At 50.4% G+C, this 16,940-nt stretch overlaps 2 protein-coding genes across 2 annotated transcripts in view; one reads left to right on the forward strand and one right to left on the reverse strand.

Annotated features, from left to right (window-relative positions):
• Positions 1-3,444, forward strand: part of Ern2 (endoplasmic reticulum to nucleus signaling 2) — a 17,953-nt gene extending 14,509 nt beyond the window's left edge. The window contains 9 exon segments of the mRNA XM_005351128.3: positions 190-379; positions 461-560; positions 641-837; positions 1,714-1,861; positions 1,956-2,083; positions 2,884-3,007; positions 3,083-3,150; positions 3,233-3,418; positions 3,421-3,444. Of these exon segments, the coding sequence (XP_005351185.3) occupies positions 190-379; positions 461-560; positions 641-837; positions 1,714-1,861; positions 1,956-2,083; positions 2,884-3,007; positions 3,083-3,150; positions 3,233-3,418; positions 3,421-3,444 (1,165 nt within the window).
• A 168-nt stretch (positions 3,445-3,612) lies between these two features.
• On the reverse strand, positions 3,613-14,513 carry Plk1 (polo like kinase 1). The gene is made up of 10 exons (XM_005351129.3): positions 13,449-14,513; positions 12,607-12,775; positions 11,419-11,563; positions 10,701-10,794; positions 9,092-9,311; positions 5,747-5,902; positions 4,911-4,988; positions 4,537-4,691; positions 4,251-4,433; positions 3,613-4,104 (listed from the first exon to the last, which is right to left on the reverse strand). Exons 1-10 carry the CDS (start codon positions 13,854-13,856, stop codon positions 3,898-3,900), a joined length of 1,815 nt encoding a protein of 604 aa, XP_005351186.1. The 5' UTR covers positions 13,857-14,513; the 3' UTR covers positions 3,613-3,897.
• Positions 14,514-16,940: the final 2,427 nt, after the last annotated feature.

The following is a 16,940-nucleotide window of genomic DNA, read 5'->3' on the forward strand; positions in this document are numbered from 1 at the left end:
GCCTGCCTCTGCCTCCCGAGTGCTGGGATTAAAGGCGTGCGCCACCATCGCCCGGCTACTTGCAACCCTTTTGACAACCACCAAAGAACAGGCATTTTTCCAGACCCCCAGATTTGGGCATAGGCCCCGATCCCCCGACACACACACATCTGCTCTCTCTGAATCCCCAATCCCTGATCCACCTCTCAGAGGGCAATTTGAGGGACGGGCAGTAGCTGTGAAGAGGCTCCTCCGGGAGTGCTTCAGCTTGGTTCGACGAGAGGTGCAGCTGCTGCAAGAGTCTGACCGGCACCCCAATGTGCTCCGCTACTTCTGCACGGAGCACGGTCCCCAGTTCCACTACATTGCCTTGGAGCTCTGCCAGGCCTCCTTGCAAGAGGTGAGATGGGAGCTCAGGGAGGGAAGAAGGGAGGGAGGCCTGGGGCTGGAGAGTGACATTTCTGTCCCTCCCTTATCTTAGTATGTGGAGAACCCAGACCGAGACCGCTGGGGCCTGGAGCCCACTATGGTGCTACAGCAGATGATGTCTGGCCTGGCCCACCTACATTCCTTACACATAGGTACCACGTCTTGTTTCCGGTCCCCAGCCCCCTGCTCTTCCCCACCGGCAATCACTCACTCTCCCCCTTCCTTCCTGTAGTACACCGTGACTTGAAGCCAGGCAACATTCTCATGGCTGGGCCTGACAGCCAGGGTCAAGGCAGAGTGGTCATTTCCGACTTTGGCCTCTGCAAGAAGCTCCCTGCAGGCCGATGTAGCTTCAGTCTTCACTCTGGCATTCCCGGCACAGAAGGCTGGATGGCACCAGAGCTCCTGCAGCAGCCCCCAGACAGCCCGGTAAGCCTGCCCACCAGCCATAGGGTTTCCTCTGTGCCCGCTCATCTATTCCCAGGAGATAATCCACTCCCTCTTCCCTAAGGCAGACTCCACCAGGGGCTGTTATACTGTTCAGAGGACAACAAGCAATACCTGTTGTCATTTTGGCCGGATTGCCTCTGTCATCCTGAGGCCAAGGATGCTGCTAAGCATGCCACAGTATAATATGACTCAATATACATTCACCTTCTCCCTGAGTTTTCTCTTCTGTATCAGTACCACTCAGGTTGAGAAACCATGTCTTAGAAAATGACTTGGTAGCCTGTAATTGCAGCACTCAGAAAGCTGAGGCAGGAGGATTCTGAGTTCAAGCTACATAGAGAAAAAAAGATGCTGGCTCTCATCTGTTTTGACCTGATGAGCTAGGTAGAACACAGGGCCAGTATAGACCTGGGGTTAACACATATGGGGGAGTAAACTAACACCACAGTAATACAAAGGACAAAGCAGCACCTGGCCCCTGTTGAGTTTGGGACCCCAGGACTCTAAATCTAGATTCATGGTGAGCAGGTAAAAGGGTCACCAGGAGAGTCACACCCATTCCTAAAGACAAGAGGAAGTAGTGATAAGGGAACTGGAGACCTAAGTGACTAGGGACTTGATGCACTGGTGTTAGGTGCCTGCCTATACAGTATAATTTTCATATTAGATCCTGCCAGTATAGTTTTTATACTAGCAGTCAGTATTTTAACATTGGAGAAAACTCCTATACACACGCATGTGTGTGTAAGCGTGTGTGCGCATGCATGCACACACACAGACAGAGCTCTACAGGTCCAGAAGGGAATTTTAGAAGGCCCACTTCCTCCTTCTCATGACCATCTTTCTGGCCCCCAGACCAGTGCTGTGGATATCTTCTCTGCAGGCTGCGTGTTTTACTACGTGCTTTCTGGTGGCAGCCACCCCTTTGGTAAGAGTCTCTACCGCCAGGCCAACATCCTCTCAGGGCATCCCTGTCTGGCTCATCTGGAGGAAGAGACCCACGGTGAGGAAGGGAGAGCCCAGTCAGACTAGCAAAGATGGGAGGAAGCGTAACGCTAAGCACCTATATAAACCATCCCTTCTCTTCTGCCCTCCAGACAAGGTTGTGGCATTGGACTTGGTGAAAGCCATGCTGAGCCTGCTGCCCCAGGATCGCCCCTCAGCTGAATGGGTGCTGGCCCACCCCCTCTTTTGGAGCAGAGCCAAGCAACTCCAGTTCTTCCAGGTCAGATGGAGATCTTGAGAAGGGTCCCCCAAGCTCCAAGTTTGGGTCCTGTGTTAGTTACTGTCCTATTGCTGTGAGGAGACACTATGACCAAGACAACATACAAAAGAAGTTGTATTTAATTGGGGGCTTGCTCACAGTTTCAGAGGGTGAGTTCATCATCATTTTGGTGGTGTGGAGGCAGTAGCTTAGAGCTCACGTCTAATCCACAAGTTGCACACCAATAAAGGAATACTAGGCCTGGTGTGGATTTTTGAAACCTCAAAGCCCACCCCCAATGACATACCTCTTCCAAGACCACACCCAATCCTTCCCAAACAGTTCTACTAACTGGGAACTAAACATTCAAACATGGGAACCTATGGAAGTCATTCTTATTCAAGCCATCACAGGTCCTGAACAAGAAATGAGAAGTCAGAGTAACTAAACTAAGAAAAGGCAGTCCTGTCACCTTGGACCCCGGAATCTGTGCACTGGCTCTAGCTTTGCCTGTACGGGAATGAGGTGTATTCTCATCTGTAGTCACCCAGTGTAGATACTCCTTCCATTTGTGACCTTGGGCAAAGGACCACACTTGACCTGCAGGCTGACTTCCTATACAACAGAGGCGACAGTGCTTCCCTCAAGATGGGTGGTGGTGTGGAGGTAGAGCACAGGGAAGCCACACTCTCCAGGAGGCAAAAGCCCCTATCAACCGACGTCAAGGGCTAACACTACTTCAACATCAACCACATAACACAGCCCTGGCCCTGGAGCCTCGGTACTGTCCACAAGACTCAGGAAGCTCTGTGGGATCTTAGGATGTCAGTGACTGGTTGGAGAAGGAGCCAGAGCAGGGACCCCTCGTGATGGCGCTGGAGGCAGGAAGTCACAAGGTGGTCCGGGAAAACTGGCACAAGCACATCTCGGCACCACTGCAAGCAGGTAGGGCCATACTTGGGTGGGCCTGAGGGGGAGAGCCAATGGGGACACCTCTGCAACCCACTTCTCTGCACGCAGATCTGAAAAGGTTCCGATCATACAAGGGGACATCAGTGCGAGACCTGCTCCGTGCCATGAGGAATAAGGTGTGTTCTAGAGCCTGGGCGGGACGTGGATCAGGGATGCCCTGCCATAGCTGACCCAGGTCTTTGTCCTGCCCATCCTCAGAAGCACCACTACAGGGAGCTCCCAACCGAGGTACACCAGACACTGGGCCAACTCCCTGCTGGCTTCATCCAGTACTTCACACACCGCTTCCCGAGGCTGCTGCTCCACACTCACCAGGCCATGAGGACCTGCGCTTCTGAGAGCCTCTTCTTGCCCTACTATCCACCAGCTTCGGATGCCAGGAGGTCCTGCCAGATGCCACAAAGAGCTAAGACAGCCAGAGACCCCAAAGGTGGACCGAGGAGTTAAGCCTGCGGCTCAATCTGGTCTTGGGAGTGTGTCAGAAAACGACAGCAGTTTAGCAGCCTGAGGCTGCTGGAGCAGAGAAATACTCGGGGATCAGGGCATCTTCAAGAAACACAGGATAAAAAAAAAAAAAATGATGTACATATATTTAATGCATATAAAGCTAAGAAAAGGACAGTCCCAAATTCAATAAAAATATCTATACAATTGATACAGAGGGCTGAGGGCAAGGGAAGAGGTTGTAAACCCATACCCAAACATGTACAAAAATAACTTACACAGCAACCCCTTCAACGGGGACACTGCTCCCCACCCAGCCCCCAGGGCCAGGGGCACTGAACAGCAGCCCCAGGAGCCTAGCAGTGTAGGCCCAGACAGAACTTGCAGAGTGAAGGGGAACCAGTCCGAGGGACAGAGGCTTATGAGGAAGCCTTGAGGCGGTTGCAGGCAGAGCGTGAGCTCAGCAGCTTGTCTACCATGGTGCGGGCATAGCGCAGCCGGCTAGCCAGCTCCTTGCAGCAGCCATATTCCTCCAGCAGGCTCAGGCGGTATGTGCGGAAGTCCCTCTTCTCATCGATGTAGGTCACTGCTGCCATCAGGGGGCACAGGATAAGCTTGGTGTGGTCCTAGGAGGGAAGAAGTGAATGCGTGAAGAGCTCAGCTGGTACCTGAGGTGGAGGCAAAAGGGGAGGAGGGCACCCCAGCTGCTGAGAGGGACAGCACTCCCGCCCCCACCCAGGCACCCCAGCTACAGGCCCTGGCCCCTGCACACCTGGAAGAAATTGATCTGTACGGTGCCGTTGCTGAGGTGCAGGATGATGGCGCTGCGCGTGCGGAACCATGTCCGCAGGTAGGGCAACCGAGCCAGCTCATCTCCTTCCCGGGGCGTGATGTTCGCCCCCGCCTTCAGCAGGTGTTCACTCATGTAATTCCGGAAATACTTGAGGAGAGTGATCTGGTTGGGAAAAAAGTGGGGTTCAGGATTGCAGAATGAGGGCCTGACCGAGGCAACCCCCGTATCCTGCCACCCCACCCATCCCTCAGCAGCCAGTGCTCACCTTCTTCATCAAGGAGTTAGGGTGAGAGCTCACAGTGAGGTAGGACTCCGTGCCGTCGCGTTCTATGTACTGTAGGCTGTCACCATCATTGTAGAGGATGAGGCGGGTTGAGTCATTGAAGAGCACCCCCACACTGTTGTCACACAGCTGGTACCCTAACGGCAGATGGAGGGCTATCTCAGAAAGGCAGGAGGAGGTGGGCAAAGGCCTGGGCATAACCCAGTAGTAGAGTGCTTGTGTAAGGCCCTAACAATTCTTGGTAACATACAGAGACACAGAGACACGCATACAGTACAGTTATCACTCACTTGTCCACTCAAAAGCTACCATGGCCACACCGTCCCCTGCCCATCCCGCATCCTGGAGACACCTACCAAGTCCATACTTGTCTGAATAGTCTACCCACTTGCTGACCCAGAAGATGGGGATGCACGCAGGATCCTCGGCCTCCTCTGGGAAAGGAACAGAGCACTGGTTAGGCCAGCCCCTTTTCTTGTCTTCTCAGGCAGCCCTCCCCAGGGCTGGAAGGGTACCCCATGAAGCCTTGGGAGGAACCTGACAGCACAAACCTAGACACCCAAATGGAAAAGTGCAGCCCAGGACATCAAGTCCCACTTCATTAAGTGGGTCCCGTTACCCTGGCCCAGGAACTGTGGTAGGTGCGGACAGGAAAAGAAAACCCCAGGCTTCTGGAAGGGCCCATGCTCCAACCACAGGAATGAAGAGTGATCAAAGCCTCTAAGCTGCTCTGATGGAAGCCAACTGCCCCAGATCGAAGTGATGAAGAACTGAGCAGACCCGACAGCTCCTGCAATGCTAGAACCAACTCAGTGTGTACAAGTCTCCACCGCAAAGACACAGGTGTGTTGGGAAGAAATGTTATAGAGAATTAAATCAGGCTGGGAGTGCTGGCAGTGGGTGTCAGGCTGGTGGTGGCAGGCACATAGCCCGAGACTGGAGATAACTGGAGTCTCTGAGGACCAACGGATTAAATTCCCTAGACAGGAAGGAGACACAATGGATGCAGCTATGCAGAGGTGACCTACCATCCACCCACAAAATGAGGTAGAGCAGAAACAGGCAGAAAGCACACCAGGGAGGCCCTTGGGTGTCATGCTAACGCATCTGGATTTTGAGCTGTAGGAAATGGGTGCTCTGCTGATCAGGATGCCCAGCCCCCTCCAGATGTGCGGTCCCCTGCGGTACTCACCTTGCCGCACCAGCCCTCGCTCTGAGGGCTTGGAGGCATTGACACTGATGAGCTGCTGCAGCAGGTCACTAAGGTGACACTCGATGGCCTCACTTGCCTCACGAACCACTGGTTCTTCCTTTTCCCGGGAACGGTCAGGCAAGGGGTTCTCTACACCTGAGAAGGTGACATGGTCATTGGCCAGGCACAAAACTGGGGGAGGGAGCACAGAACTGCCTGTCACAGCTCGCACCCATGAATGCACTGCTGTGGGGGACTGAGTCAGTGCCAGGTTTGTGGGTCAGATATGTGGTGCTTACTGAGAGGCCACAAAGCCTCAGGTGCTCAGGTCTCTGCTCCAACAGCCTGGCCTTCCAGGACAGCAGCTGTGGCTGTCACACAGGGAGGCAACATGAAGGCACCAATTCAAGCAAAGAATGAGGGGCACCTTGTGCACCCAGAAAGAAGAGATGAAGCAGTGTAACCCTTTTGCTTTGCGTGCTCACAGATAACTGAGTCTAAGGAAGTAGACACTGAAGCATTAAATTGGCCTATGGTGGCCAGGGGCATGCTGGTCACTCTTGCCGTCCTACGCTTGAACAATTTATTTCCCCAAACCAGCATATGTTGGTTCATTCTGTGAAACAGAACGTTTCTTAAATTTTCAATTAAAAACAACAAAAATCCCACCATGCTATATTAAGAATTTAAGTGTGAAATAAAATCATCAAGATCTGATTTTAAAACTAGTCAAAAAGGGGCTGAGAGATGGCTCAGCCATTAAGAGCACCAGCTATTCTTGTTAAGAACCTGGCTTTGGTTCCCAGCATTCACATGGGGGCTCACAACTACCTACATCTCCAGTTCCAGGGAACCAAACACCGTCTTCTGGCTTCTTTGGTCACCAGGCATGCATGTGGTGCACGTGCATGCACACACACAGACACACAGACACACACACATATATGCATGCAAATACCCACACACAGTAAAAACAACAACAAAATGAATGTTTGTAGAACATGCAAAAATCAAGCCTATCCAAATATAACTATTGGAAACAGTGAAGGACTACTTCAGGAATATATAACACATTATACAATTCTCTACCTTTGGATAAGCTTGGAAAATGTCTAAAGAACATTCTCCTTCTATGCTATTTTATTTTAAAAAGATCCTTAGAATAGCAGTATTTTAATACCCCCGCCCCCAATAAGATAGGAATCCCTAAGTCCCGCACTATAGGAAAGGCTAACAGAAAAGGGAGCTCAGCGGTAGATCAATTAGTAGAGTGTTTGTCTAGTGTGAAGCCCTGAACTAAGACTCTCAGCTCCCTATAAACTGGGCACGGTGGCCCATACCTGTAATCCTAGCACTCAAGAGGCAAAAGGAACAGAAGTCCAAGGTCATCCTTGGCTACTGTGAATTCCAAGCAGCCTGGGCCATATGAGACACTGTCTCAAAAATTAAAAAAGAAAAATAAAAATTACAGTAAGTTGCTATACCAACACCCACGAGTGGATGCTAAAATTGGTGGGCAACAGTTTTTCAAACAATTTCCTGCAAGACACTTATCAATTACTGAAGAAACAGCATCTGCAGCGGAGACAGACTTGTCTCCCTGGCACACAGAGAACAGCACATTCCCCGTGCAGCATTCTCACTCAAAAGGCAGCCCCTTCCCTAAATCATGAAGATGCAACGAATCCAGCAGGAAATACACTCATCAGCACTCTGTAAGAGTCAAGGTCACAAGACATAGGAAAATCCCAGAGACTGTCACAGGCTGGGAGCAAACTAAGGAGCCAAGGTCACTAAACTGGAGTGCTACTGGCTTGCATCCTTGTACAGAAAAGGTGATGTTAAGGTGGAATCTGATTGATTGACGTGAGGGCTAGAGTTTGTTGAAGGATTATCTTGTGGTTTGCATTTCTTTCTTTCTTTCTTTCTTTTTTTTTTGGTTTTTCAAGACAGGGTTTCTCTGTGGATTTGGAGCCTGTCCTGGAACTAGCTCTTGTAGACCAGGCTGGTCTACACAGAGATCCGCCTGCCTCTGCCTCTGCCTCCCGAGTGCTGGGATTAAAGGTGTGTGCCACCACCGCCCGGCTGGATTATCTTGTGGTTAACGTTTTAGTTTTGGTTATCATTCTATGGTGGAGAGATGCTGACTGTGGAAGAAGCTGGGGGAAGGGTACATGGGAATCAGCTCTATTTTGTTCCTAACAGTTTTGTACAGCCCTAAAATTATTCCAAAATAAACCAAGTCATTGAGACAGGAGTTAGGCACATATTTGTAACCCCAGCATTTGAGTGTTCAAGATTAGCCTGAATCAAATCACCAAAACCAAAACATCACAAGTTATTTGCATAAAAATGTAAATCTAATTGTAACCGATGAACTGAGAATTTTATATTAAGTTGGTGATATATCCACACAAAGAAACAAAGCCCTTCATGCTACTTCTCAAAGACTATAACACTCAATGAAATATATCAAGGACAAATAAAACTGCAAGATAAAAAAGTAAAGCTAAATGCAGTGGCACACTCCTATAAACCCAGCACTGGGAAGGGGGCGGGTGTGAGGCAGGAGATTTCAAACCTGAGGCCAGTCTTGGCTTCACAGCCTTCTCAAAAACAAACAAAAATAACAACAAAAAAGGAAGGAGGGAGGAACAGTAAGTACAAAACAAAACAAAAGAATGCTACCAGGTGAGGTGGCTTACACCTTTGATCCTAGCAATTGGGAGGCAGAGGCAGGCGGATCTCTTTGAGTTGGAGACCAGCCTGAGCTACATAGTCAGATCTTGTCTCAGGGGAAAAAGAAAAATAGACCAGCCTGGTCTACAAGAACTAGTTCCAAAAACAAACAAACAAACAAACAAACAAACAAACAAAAAACAAAAAGAACTAGTTCCAGGACAGGCTCCAAAGCCACAGAGAAACCCTGTCTCGAAAAACCAAAAAAAAAGAAAAAGAAATCGTTAAGACAATATGGAATTAGACTAATGGTCAGAGTCCTAAAAGTTATGCTGGTGTCTGTCATGTCTGTTTTCAGGTATACACTGAAGCGCTTCCGGTAGAGGAAAGCCTGCTCTCAAGCACTTAAGAGAGAAACAGGGCAGTTCCTGGCTCACCAGGCTGGCCTTGAACCCAGAGACCTGCCCGCCTCAGCCTTCTGATAGAATTAAAGGTGCGCACTTTTAAAGGTAATTTTTCCTGCCAAGGCCAAGTGGCAGAAGAGCCCAGGGACCAGACCTCAAGGATAGGACCCAACTCTGGGGGCAGAGAAAGGCACATGCCCCCTGAAATGTACCCTAGAAATCAGGGCTCTCTGGAGTCTACCCTACTGAGCCCGAGCTTTACCTTTATTGAGGACGGTGAGAGGCTTCCTGCTGCTGGGGTCCAGGCTGCTGGGAGCTATGGAAAACCTCGGTGGGATGGTGAGGCAGGTGATGGGGAGACGGGCGGGGATATAGCCAGAAGTGAAGAACTCGTCATCAAGCAGCTCGTGAATGGTGGGGCGAGCAGTGGGGTCCGTCTGAAGCATCTTCTGGATGAGGGCGGTGGCCACAGGATTGATGTGCTGGAGTGGAGAGGCAGAGCCTAAGTGAGATGAGATGGGGACCCCACCCGGCATGTGGCTACTCCTGTCTCAGATATACCATAGCTCAGTGGCCAGGAGTTCCACCAGGTCCTCCGCCCTTCAGCTTTAGCAAGAACCAACGTCACCCTACTGGTGAGAAGGACCATTTCCTGCCACTTGGCACTCAAGTATACACTGAAGCGCTTCAGTATTAACTTGCGATGATTTCCCCAGCTTGCCTTTGCAAAGGACGTTTAGTTATTCACCACCAGAGGGGCACCTGACAGCATAGGCCTCTAGGTTCCCAGACCTGTGTTGAAATCCTAGTTCCACCCTCTTGATTTCAGCTATGACAAATAGGTTGGGCTTTCTGGGCCTACCAATGCATTATCTGTAGAATGGAAGAAGGGCACCATACCTGGGACACCACCAGGTGGGATACTGGTTTGTGGGCTAAAGACTAGCACAGGCCCGTCAGTCAGAGCAGTAACTCTATGCTTCTTATACACCAGGAATACATTCCTGTGCATTAGTTCATTTGGCCCTCACAAAAACACCTAAGGACTCTCTCTTCCCTCTCCCTCTGTATAATTTGAATTGAGACAGGATGTTACTGTGTAGCTGAGGCTAACCTGGAACTTGTGATCCCTCTGCCTCAGCTTTACAAATAGTAAGACTACTCCACTATTAGGCTTCACCTGTAGATGAAGAAACAGGCTCAGAGGACTGAGTGCCCCTGTCTGAGAATACCCACAGCCTAGCTCATAAAGCCAGGACTTAAACCATAGCAGTCCAGCTGGCTCAAGCCAGTCCATGCTGCCTGCAGTGAGCAGACCTTCTGTGTCGTGGCTACTCATGTACAAGTCAAGGACACCGACTAGAAAGTGGCCATAAGTCCCCAGAAATGGGTTATCCCTTCAAACAGATTTATGCCACCAGTTGTGAAAATAGACATCATTTTGTCATAGGAAGCCCTTGGGGAAACTCCCACTTTGCCGATGGGAAGCCTGGTTCACAAGAGTCAAGCCGTCACCTGCTAAACACAGCTCAGCTGGGCGGAGATGGTCCGTGTCCCATGCTTACAGGGAGCTGGGCACGGAACTCATTTGATAGAGTGCTTGCCCATAAGCACAAAGCCAAGTTCAGCTCCCATTCTACCATAAAGCCAGCATGGTGGCACATGCCTATAATCTCAACACTTGGGAAGAAGAGGCAGGAGAATCTGACGCTCAAACTCAACATGCAATGAGAAAGGCCAACCTTCAGACATATTCTCCATACTAGAGGCAGGGCAGGGCTGACTCATCTCTGTCCCTAGGATATAGCGGGCTGGGCTCAGTGAACAGCTTTTGGGTGTAACATAAAATTAAAACAGTATGGTGTCATCACCTTGGGGATACTGTATTCATTTTTCTTGATCCGGAGGTAGGTCTCTTTTAGGCATGAAGTCTCAAAAGGTGGCTTGCCCACTAGCAAGGTATACCTGGAGGTACAAGGAAGGATTTTGCTTAAACTCCCAGGAAAGTCCAAATGCATCCCCCGATTAGGAATGGATGGGATGATCTCCAAGTCTGACAGTGCCATAGCAACCAATGGCTAGGACAAGCCCTCAGAAGGATGCAGCTGACAACACTCGGATACTTAGAGATCAGGGATCCCCAGCTCTGGCCTGCACTAACAGAGGACTCCAAGGACTCCAGAGGCCACCGTGATGGGACTTCTGCCTACCCAGCAGCCTTTCTGCTGACCTAATTCATTCATTAGTGCTTCTAAAGCTTTATTGAAAGCCAGAGATTAAATTAAACCCAGGTTCAGAACTGAGATTTCACATTCCTAACAAGCCCTCAGATGTTGAAGGTTTGGGTGTATGCATGGAGCTGGAGAAAGAAGTATGGAGACTTTCTTGTCCCTTCCCTGGACCGTAAGTCCAAGCTAGAGAAATCCTACAGCCTACGCCAGATAAGGAAACAGGGCTTCATGTGGGCAGCCTGCTCTCTGAAACAGCCTTTGTATAAGGAAGAAGGATCCAGGGGGTAAGGTCAACTGGGCGAAATGCCTCAGAAAGCCCCGCGAGACCCAATAGCTCCTGCGTCCATTTCCAACTTACATGATGCACCCAATGGACCACACATCCACCTCAAAACTGTGCCCCTTCTTGCTCAGCACCTCGGGAGCTATGTAGTTGGGAGTGCCGCATAAGGTCTTCTTTCGTTCCCCTTCATATTCCACTTTGGTTGCCAGCCCAAAATCCCCTGGGACAAAGGGAAGAAGAGAGGGTGCTCAGCTGCCAAGTCGGGGCTATCTGTGGCTGCAGACTGCTGCTCAGGCCTGACCAATGAGAACCAGTGCCTGTGGACTCCGGGTCTGCTCCCCGAAACTTCCCCACTGTGCTGGTCCCGGCAGGCCCCCCACTGCCCTGCACACTCTTCTCTAGATAGCAGGGCTAGGGTGGTAAGACGGCTCGGTAGGCAAAGGTGCTCGCCACTAAGACTGATGACTTGAGTTGACCCTGCGACCCGCACAGTGAAAGGAGAGAACTGGTTCCTGATAGTTACCTTCTAGCCCCACCCCCTACATAAATGAAATTTAAAACGCTTAGGAGAGCAGAACTGGATGCAGTAGGCAATCAAGGAAATACTCTTCCTGACTGTTGATGGTCAAGTTTAAAAAAAGTGACAGGGAGCTGGCCGGCAGTGGCGCACGCCTTTAATCCCAGCACTCCGGAGGCAGAGGCAGGCGGATCTCTGTGAGTTCAAGGCCAGCCTGGTCAACAAGAGCTAGTTCCAGGACAGGAACCAAAAGCTACGGAGAAACCCTGTCTCAAAAAAAAAAAAAAAAAAAAAAAAAAAAAAAAGTGACAGGGGTATAGGAACTGAGACAAATTAGTCTCAAGAGGACATGCACTTTTTGGCTCAGTAAAGAGACAGCCGAGGGGATGCTGCCAGTTTTGCTCCACAGTGTATCTCCAGACCTGCAGTTTAAACAGGAAATTGACTGAGATGGACCAGGCTCAGCACTATGAGATAGGGTAGTGTTTGGGGGAGGCACCCAAGTACACCATTATTTTCAAAACCACTGTACTGCGGTACACAAAACAACACCAACAGCAAAAAACAATGCATCTGAAGGCAAGACAACTGGCCTGTGAGCCACTCGCTTTCCATTTCTGAACTAGAGGGCTTTCTGGAGGGCATTTCCCACCCGCCTTCCATTTCTCTGGCTCCCATTCTCCCACAGTTCCCCTCCTTGCCGTCTCTTGTACTGGCACCAGGCACCCGCAGGTCCAGCATCTCACCTATTTTCACCTCCAGATCCTCGTTCAGGAAAAGGTTGCCCAGCTTGAGGTCCCTGTGAATGACCTGATTGCGGTGCAGGTACTGGCAGCCCAGGACTATCTGCCGCAGATAGTAGCGCGCCTCGGGTTCCGTCAGCGCTTTCCTCCTCTTGTGCAGCTCCAGGAGAGACTGAGGAAGAGGGAAGACGTTACTGAGGCCCAAGGAAATGGATGGCCAGCTGCATGTGGCCAGGATTAGACCCTCGGGAGTCAAGTGTAGACGGATGTTTTCTGTCCCAACCGACCGGTCCCAAATATCACTCTAGGACTGTTACTAGCTCACTATTCCACTTAAATTAACCCATATTTCTTGTGTCTTCGCAGGCTCCTGATGGTTCTGCCCATACATTGGTAGCTATCATTCACAGGACCTTCGCCTGTTAACTCTTGCCCTTACCCAGAGTCTTCTCTCAACCCCACTCTCGATTCCCTATCTAGGGGCTTCCTCCCCGGAGGAGACCCTCTCCTTTTCCTGAAAGCCCTTAAGTCTGACTCCAAACAGCCTCTTCTCCCTCCCCCACTCCGGAAGTTCTATATCCGCGGCAGCCGTAGCCTGGGACCTTGTTAACCACTTTAAACACCCCTTTCCTTTACCTGTTCACAGCCTTGCGTGCAGGAGCCAGGATCCCTAATAGCAACATGTCCCGGGCTCCGCTTGCCCTGAACCCTGGCCTCTGCAGCACGGAGTGCCAAGTACCCTCACTAGAAGCCCAAGTACTCCTCTAGCCACTCCCAGGAGTCGGTGCCTCTTTGCCAGCAAGTTCCCGGTGTGGGCGCCCCAGCCCCGCAGCAGAAACACTCACCCTTCTGCGACAGAGCTCCAAAACCACAAACACAAAGTCGCTGTCTTCGAAAAAGCCATGGAATCCTACGACGTGTTGGTGTGCGAGGCTGCGGTGAATTGAAATCTCCATAGACATCTTCTCCTTCTGGTGGGGCTTGAGAAGCAACGACTTAGGCACGATCTTGCCTGCGAACACTTCCTTTGTGTCTGCGTCTGAGATCTCGAAGCATTTGGCAAAACCTCCTTTACCCAGAAAGCGGCCCCGTACATACTGGCGCCGGCTGCGTGGGTCCACTAAGACCTCCGGAATCTCCTTCGATAGCGGGGTGGCCACTGAAGCACCGGGAGCTGCATCCCCCGGGACTCCGGCTTTCCCGAGGTCGGCTGGTGCTCGAGCCAGCTTTCCAGCTTTGGCCGCTGCATTCATGCTCCTAGATTTTCTCCGCGGACCTGGCCCGGCCGGTGCAGAGGATCTTGCCCTGCTCCGTTCCTCCCCGAATTCAAACGCAGCGCTGGGAACGTTACAAGAGCCTGCGCGTTGCTGATTGGCCGCGGGGATTTAAAATACAAACCCGCCCAGCGCGCGGCACCATGGGAGTGCTCTACGGCGCAGCCGCCTTTAAACCCCACCAACTTGCAATTGAGAAACTTGATGGGCAGGGACTTTAGGATTGAAAGCACTTGGGATAGCCTGGGAAACCAGGAACGAACGGGATACGCGGAAATCCCCAGGGAGACAGGATTCGGCCCTGCTTTCTGCTCCTCGACCGGGTAATGCTCATGTGGTTCATCTACGCCTCCAGGGGCTTCCTCCACCCCACTTGGCTTTCTAGATCTGAAACTCCAGGCCTCTTGACAGTGCACCTTCGCCCTCGACTGCCCTCTCCCCGGCTAGCCTAAATAAACCCAAACCTGAACAAACCCAGCACACCTGGCAAACAGATAGAGCTTCAGAGCGTAGAAGACCGGCCCTCTGTGGCCATCACTGCCCCAGAGCTGAACGGAGCTCAAACCTTCTCCAGGAAAACCCAGGGGCCAGCAGTACCTGCTACACCCAGGAACTCCTTAGGAGGGGCGGGAGTTCAAGATTACAAATTAGCCTTAGGTCAGCCTCAGCTACTTGAGACTTTCCCCCTACCACCCACCCACCCCCTCCGCGCGCCCACCAGGAAAGAAACTTCCCAGGCCCGACCGGCAGGTCAAACAAGACTTTCAGGTGATTCCTAGCGCGGTTAAAAGCAAGCAGCACCAGATATCATGCCCGCAACGCAAAAAGGTTGCCTGGCTTGTCCTGAGTTGGCTCATCCAGAGTCCCAAGTAGAAAACACGTATTTTTTAGTCATTGGGAAGGATGGCTGGTTGGAAGAGCTCTAGCAAAGCAGCAGGGCCAAATCTGCCCAGCAGGAGAATTCTGTTTGGCCTTCATTAAAAGAAATAACATTTACAACATGTAAAAAGTGCAGGTGTGTGGCTTTCCTAAAAAACCAAAACAAAAAACGTCAACTCTGGCCGCTGTTAGCCACTTGCCTGTCTGGCTTCTGTGGAAACTTTGAACACACCACGCAGGTACTTGACACCCAGTCAACTGCTTTTGCCACCCCGGACATGGGAATAGCGGCATACAAGATGGACTTTGCACCCAGATAACAGCTGGCTTTGATTCTGCTCAATTTTCTGGTGTGTAGCACTGGACAAATTTACTCAACTTCTCTGATAATTAGTTTTGTCCTTTGTAAAATGGGTTGTGAAAATCCTTACTTTGTTGAAAGTTAAAAGGATTAAATGTTTTCTGCTGAGTGCCTGGCATTCCATAGATGCAAAGTAAGAATGATTTTTCCAGGCTGGAGAGGAGATGGCTCAGCGTTTAAGAGCACTGACTGCTTTTCCTGAGGTCCTGAATTCAATTCCCAGCAACCACATCTCATAATGAGATCTGAATACTGTGTACATAATAAAACTTCTTTTTAAATGATATTCCCCCTCCCGTCTCTTTTTTGTGGTAGTCTGATTATAAAGGTAAAATTTGCTTAATCTCACTATAAACCTAAAATGTGTCAGAAGCTGTGTTTTTAACGACAGGGCTCCTACTCAGGGTCTTGTGCTTTTGAAAGACAGTGCTGTTTGTGGTGTGCTCACTGAGATCCAGGGCTTTACATGTGTGAAGTGTGTGAAGTGTGTGAAGGAACTGACGTCCTCAAACTACCCGACCCTTCTTGCTTTACAGATCAAAGATTGGAGGTTCCAAGGGGTCAGATAATAGGGTTAGTATGTGGCAGAGTGGGAGCTGACATTCCCACCTCGGCACCCACACTTCACCACAACTGCCAAAATCAGACCTCTACCGGGGAACTCTAGTTTGTTTCATGGCTTTCTCCCCTGACTAAGCTGTTCGGTCCCTAGGAGCAGGGACTGGCTGCCTGTTACTCTCCAGTGCAGGGCCTGGTTCTCTGAGTGGGCTCAGTAAGTATTTAAATGAGTAGGTGGGTGCCTGGTGCTGTCTTCTGCTACACAGCATGTGGTCAGGGTCCCACCTTCAGATGCTAATGGATGACAAGCACACAAGTTATGAGAACCACAATGCTGTTGCTAGGTTTCTGTGTTTCAGTAAGCATGGACTTATGACAGCTTGTCCAAGGTGACAGGGCATTTTGCTGGGACCAGTTACCAACTGCCCCAGCACTGCCAGTGCTATCTTAACAGCCTTATAGCTATCAGCTCATCTATAGAAGCCAGTTTGTCCAGGCTGGTGGCTGATGCTAGCCGGAACATGGCTGGGAAACACCCTCTGGGCTCTTATAGGCCATGGTGGTATGCCAAGAAAGACATTTCTAATTGCCAAGACCTCTTCATTATGGCTAATATTCTAAGGATGTACTAAGTACGACAAATAGTTGTCTGATTAATTTCAAACCTACCATTGCCTAGATATGTCAATATCGAGGAATGGAACTATAGCCCTGGGTTCTAAGAGAACTGACTGAGGTATAAGTGATTCATTCAGAAGCCACTAGCCAGCCTCAACCACAAGGCTCTGGATAACAATAGAACCTTACAGGTCAATTATTCTATCTTGTTCCCAATCCCTTGGAACCCTGCAATGTGAAACTTATCTGGGCAGGAGTAGGGATGGGAAGAGTATGGCTCATATTCAGGTAAGCATCTACTATATAAGTACTGGGTAACCCAGGAGCTTACTCCTACTTCCTTAAGAAATGGAGGTACAGAACTAGACTTCTACCTAGATGACTGGCTGGGGACAGAAGAAAGCAGTTCCGCAGTTCCTAACAGAAAAGCATCTTTGGAATGGCTCTTTGTTGACCACACCTACTCGAGCTAAACATATTTCCCTTTGCCCCTAGTCTGGGCCCAGATCCCCCTTCAGGGCCCTTATAAACTGTCCTTTGGTCTGGGCGGTGGTGGCACACACCTTTAATTCCAGCACTTGGGGAGGCAGAGGCAGGTGGATCTCTAAATTTGAGGCCAGCCTGGTCTACAGAGTGAGTTCCAGGAC

The sequence above is a fragment of the Microtus ochrogaster genome, chromosome 8 (genome assembly GCF_000317375.1).
Source record: "Microtus ochrogaster isolate Prairie Vole_2 chromosome 8, MicOch1.0, whole genome shotgun sequence".
In the NCBI taxonomy this organism is placed as follows: domain Eukaryota; kingdom Metazoa; phylum Chordata; class Mammalia; order Rodentia; family Cricetidae; genus Microtus; species Microtus ochrogaster.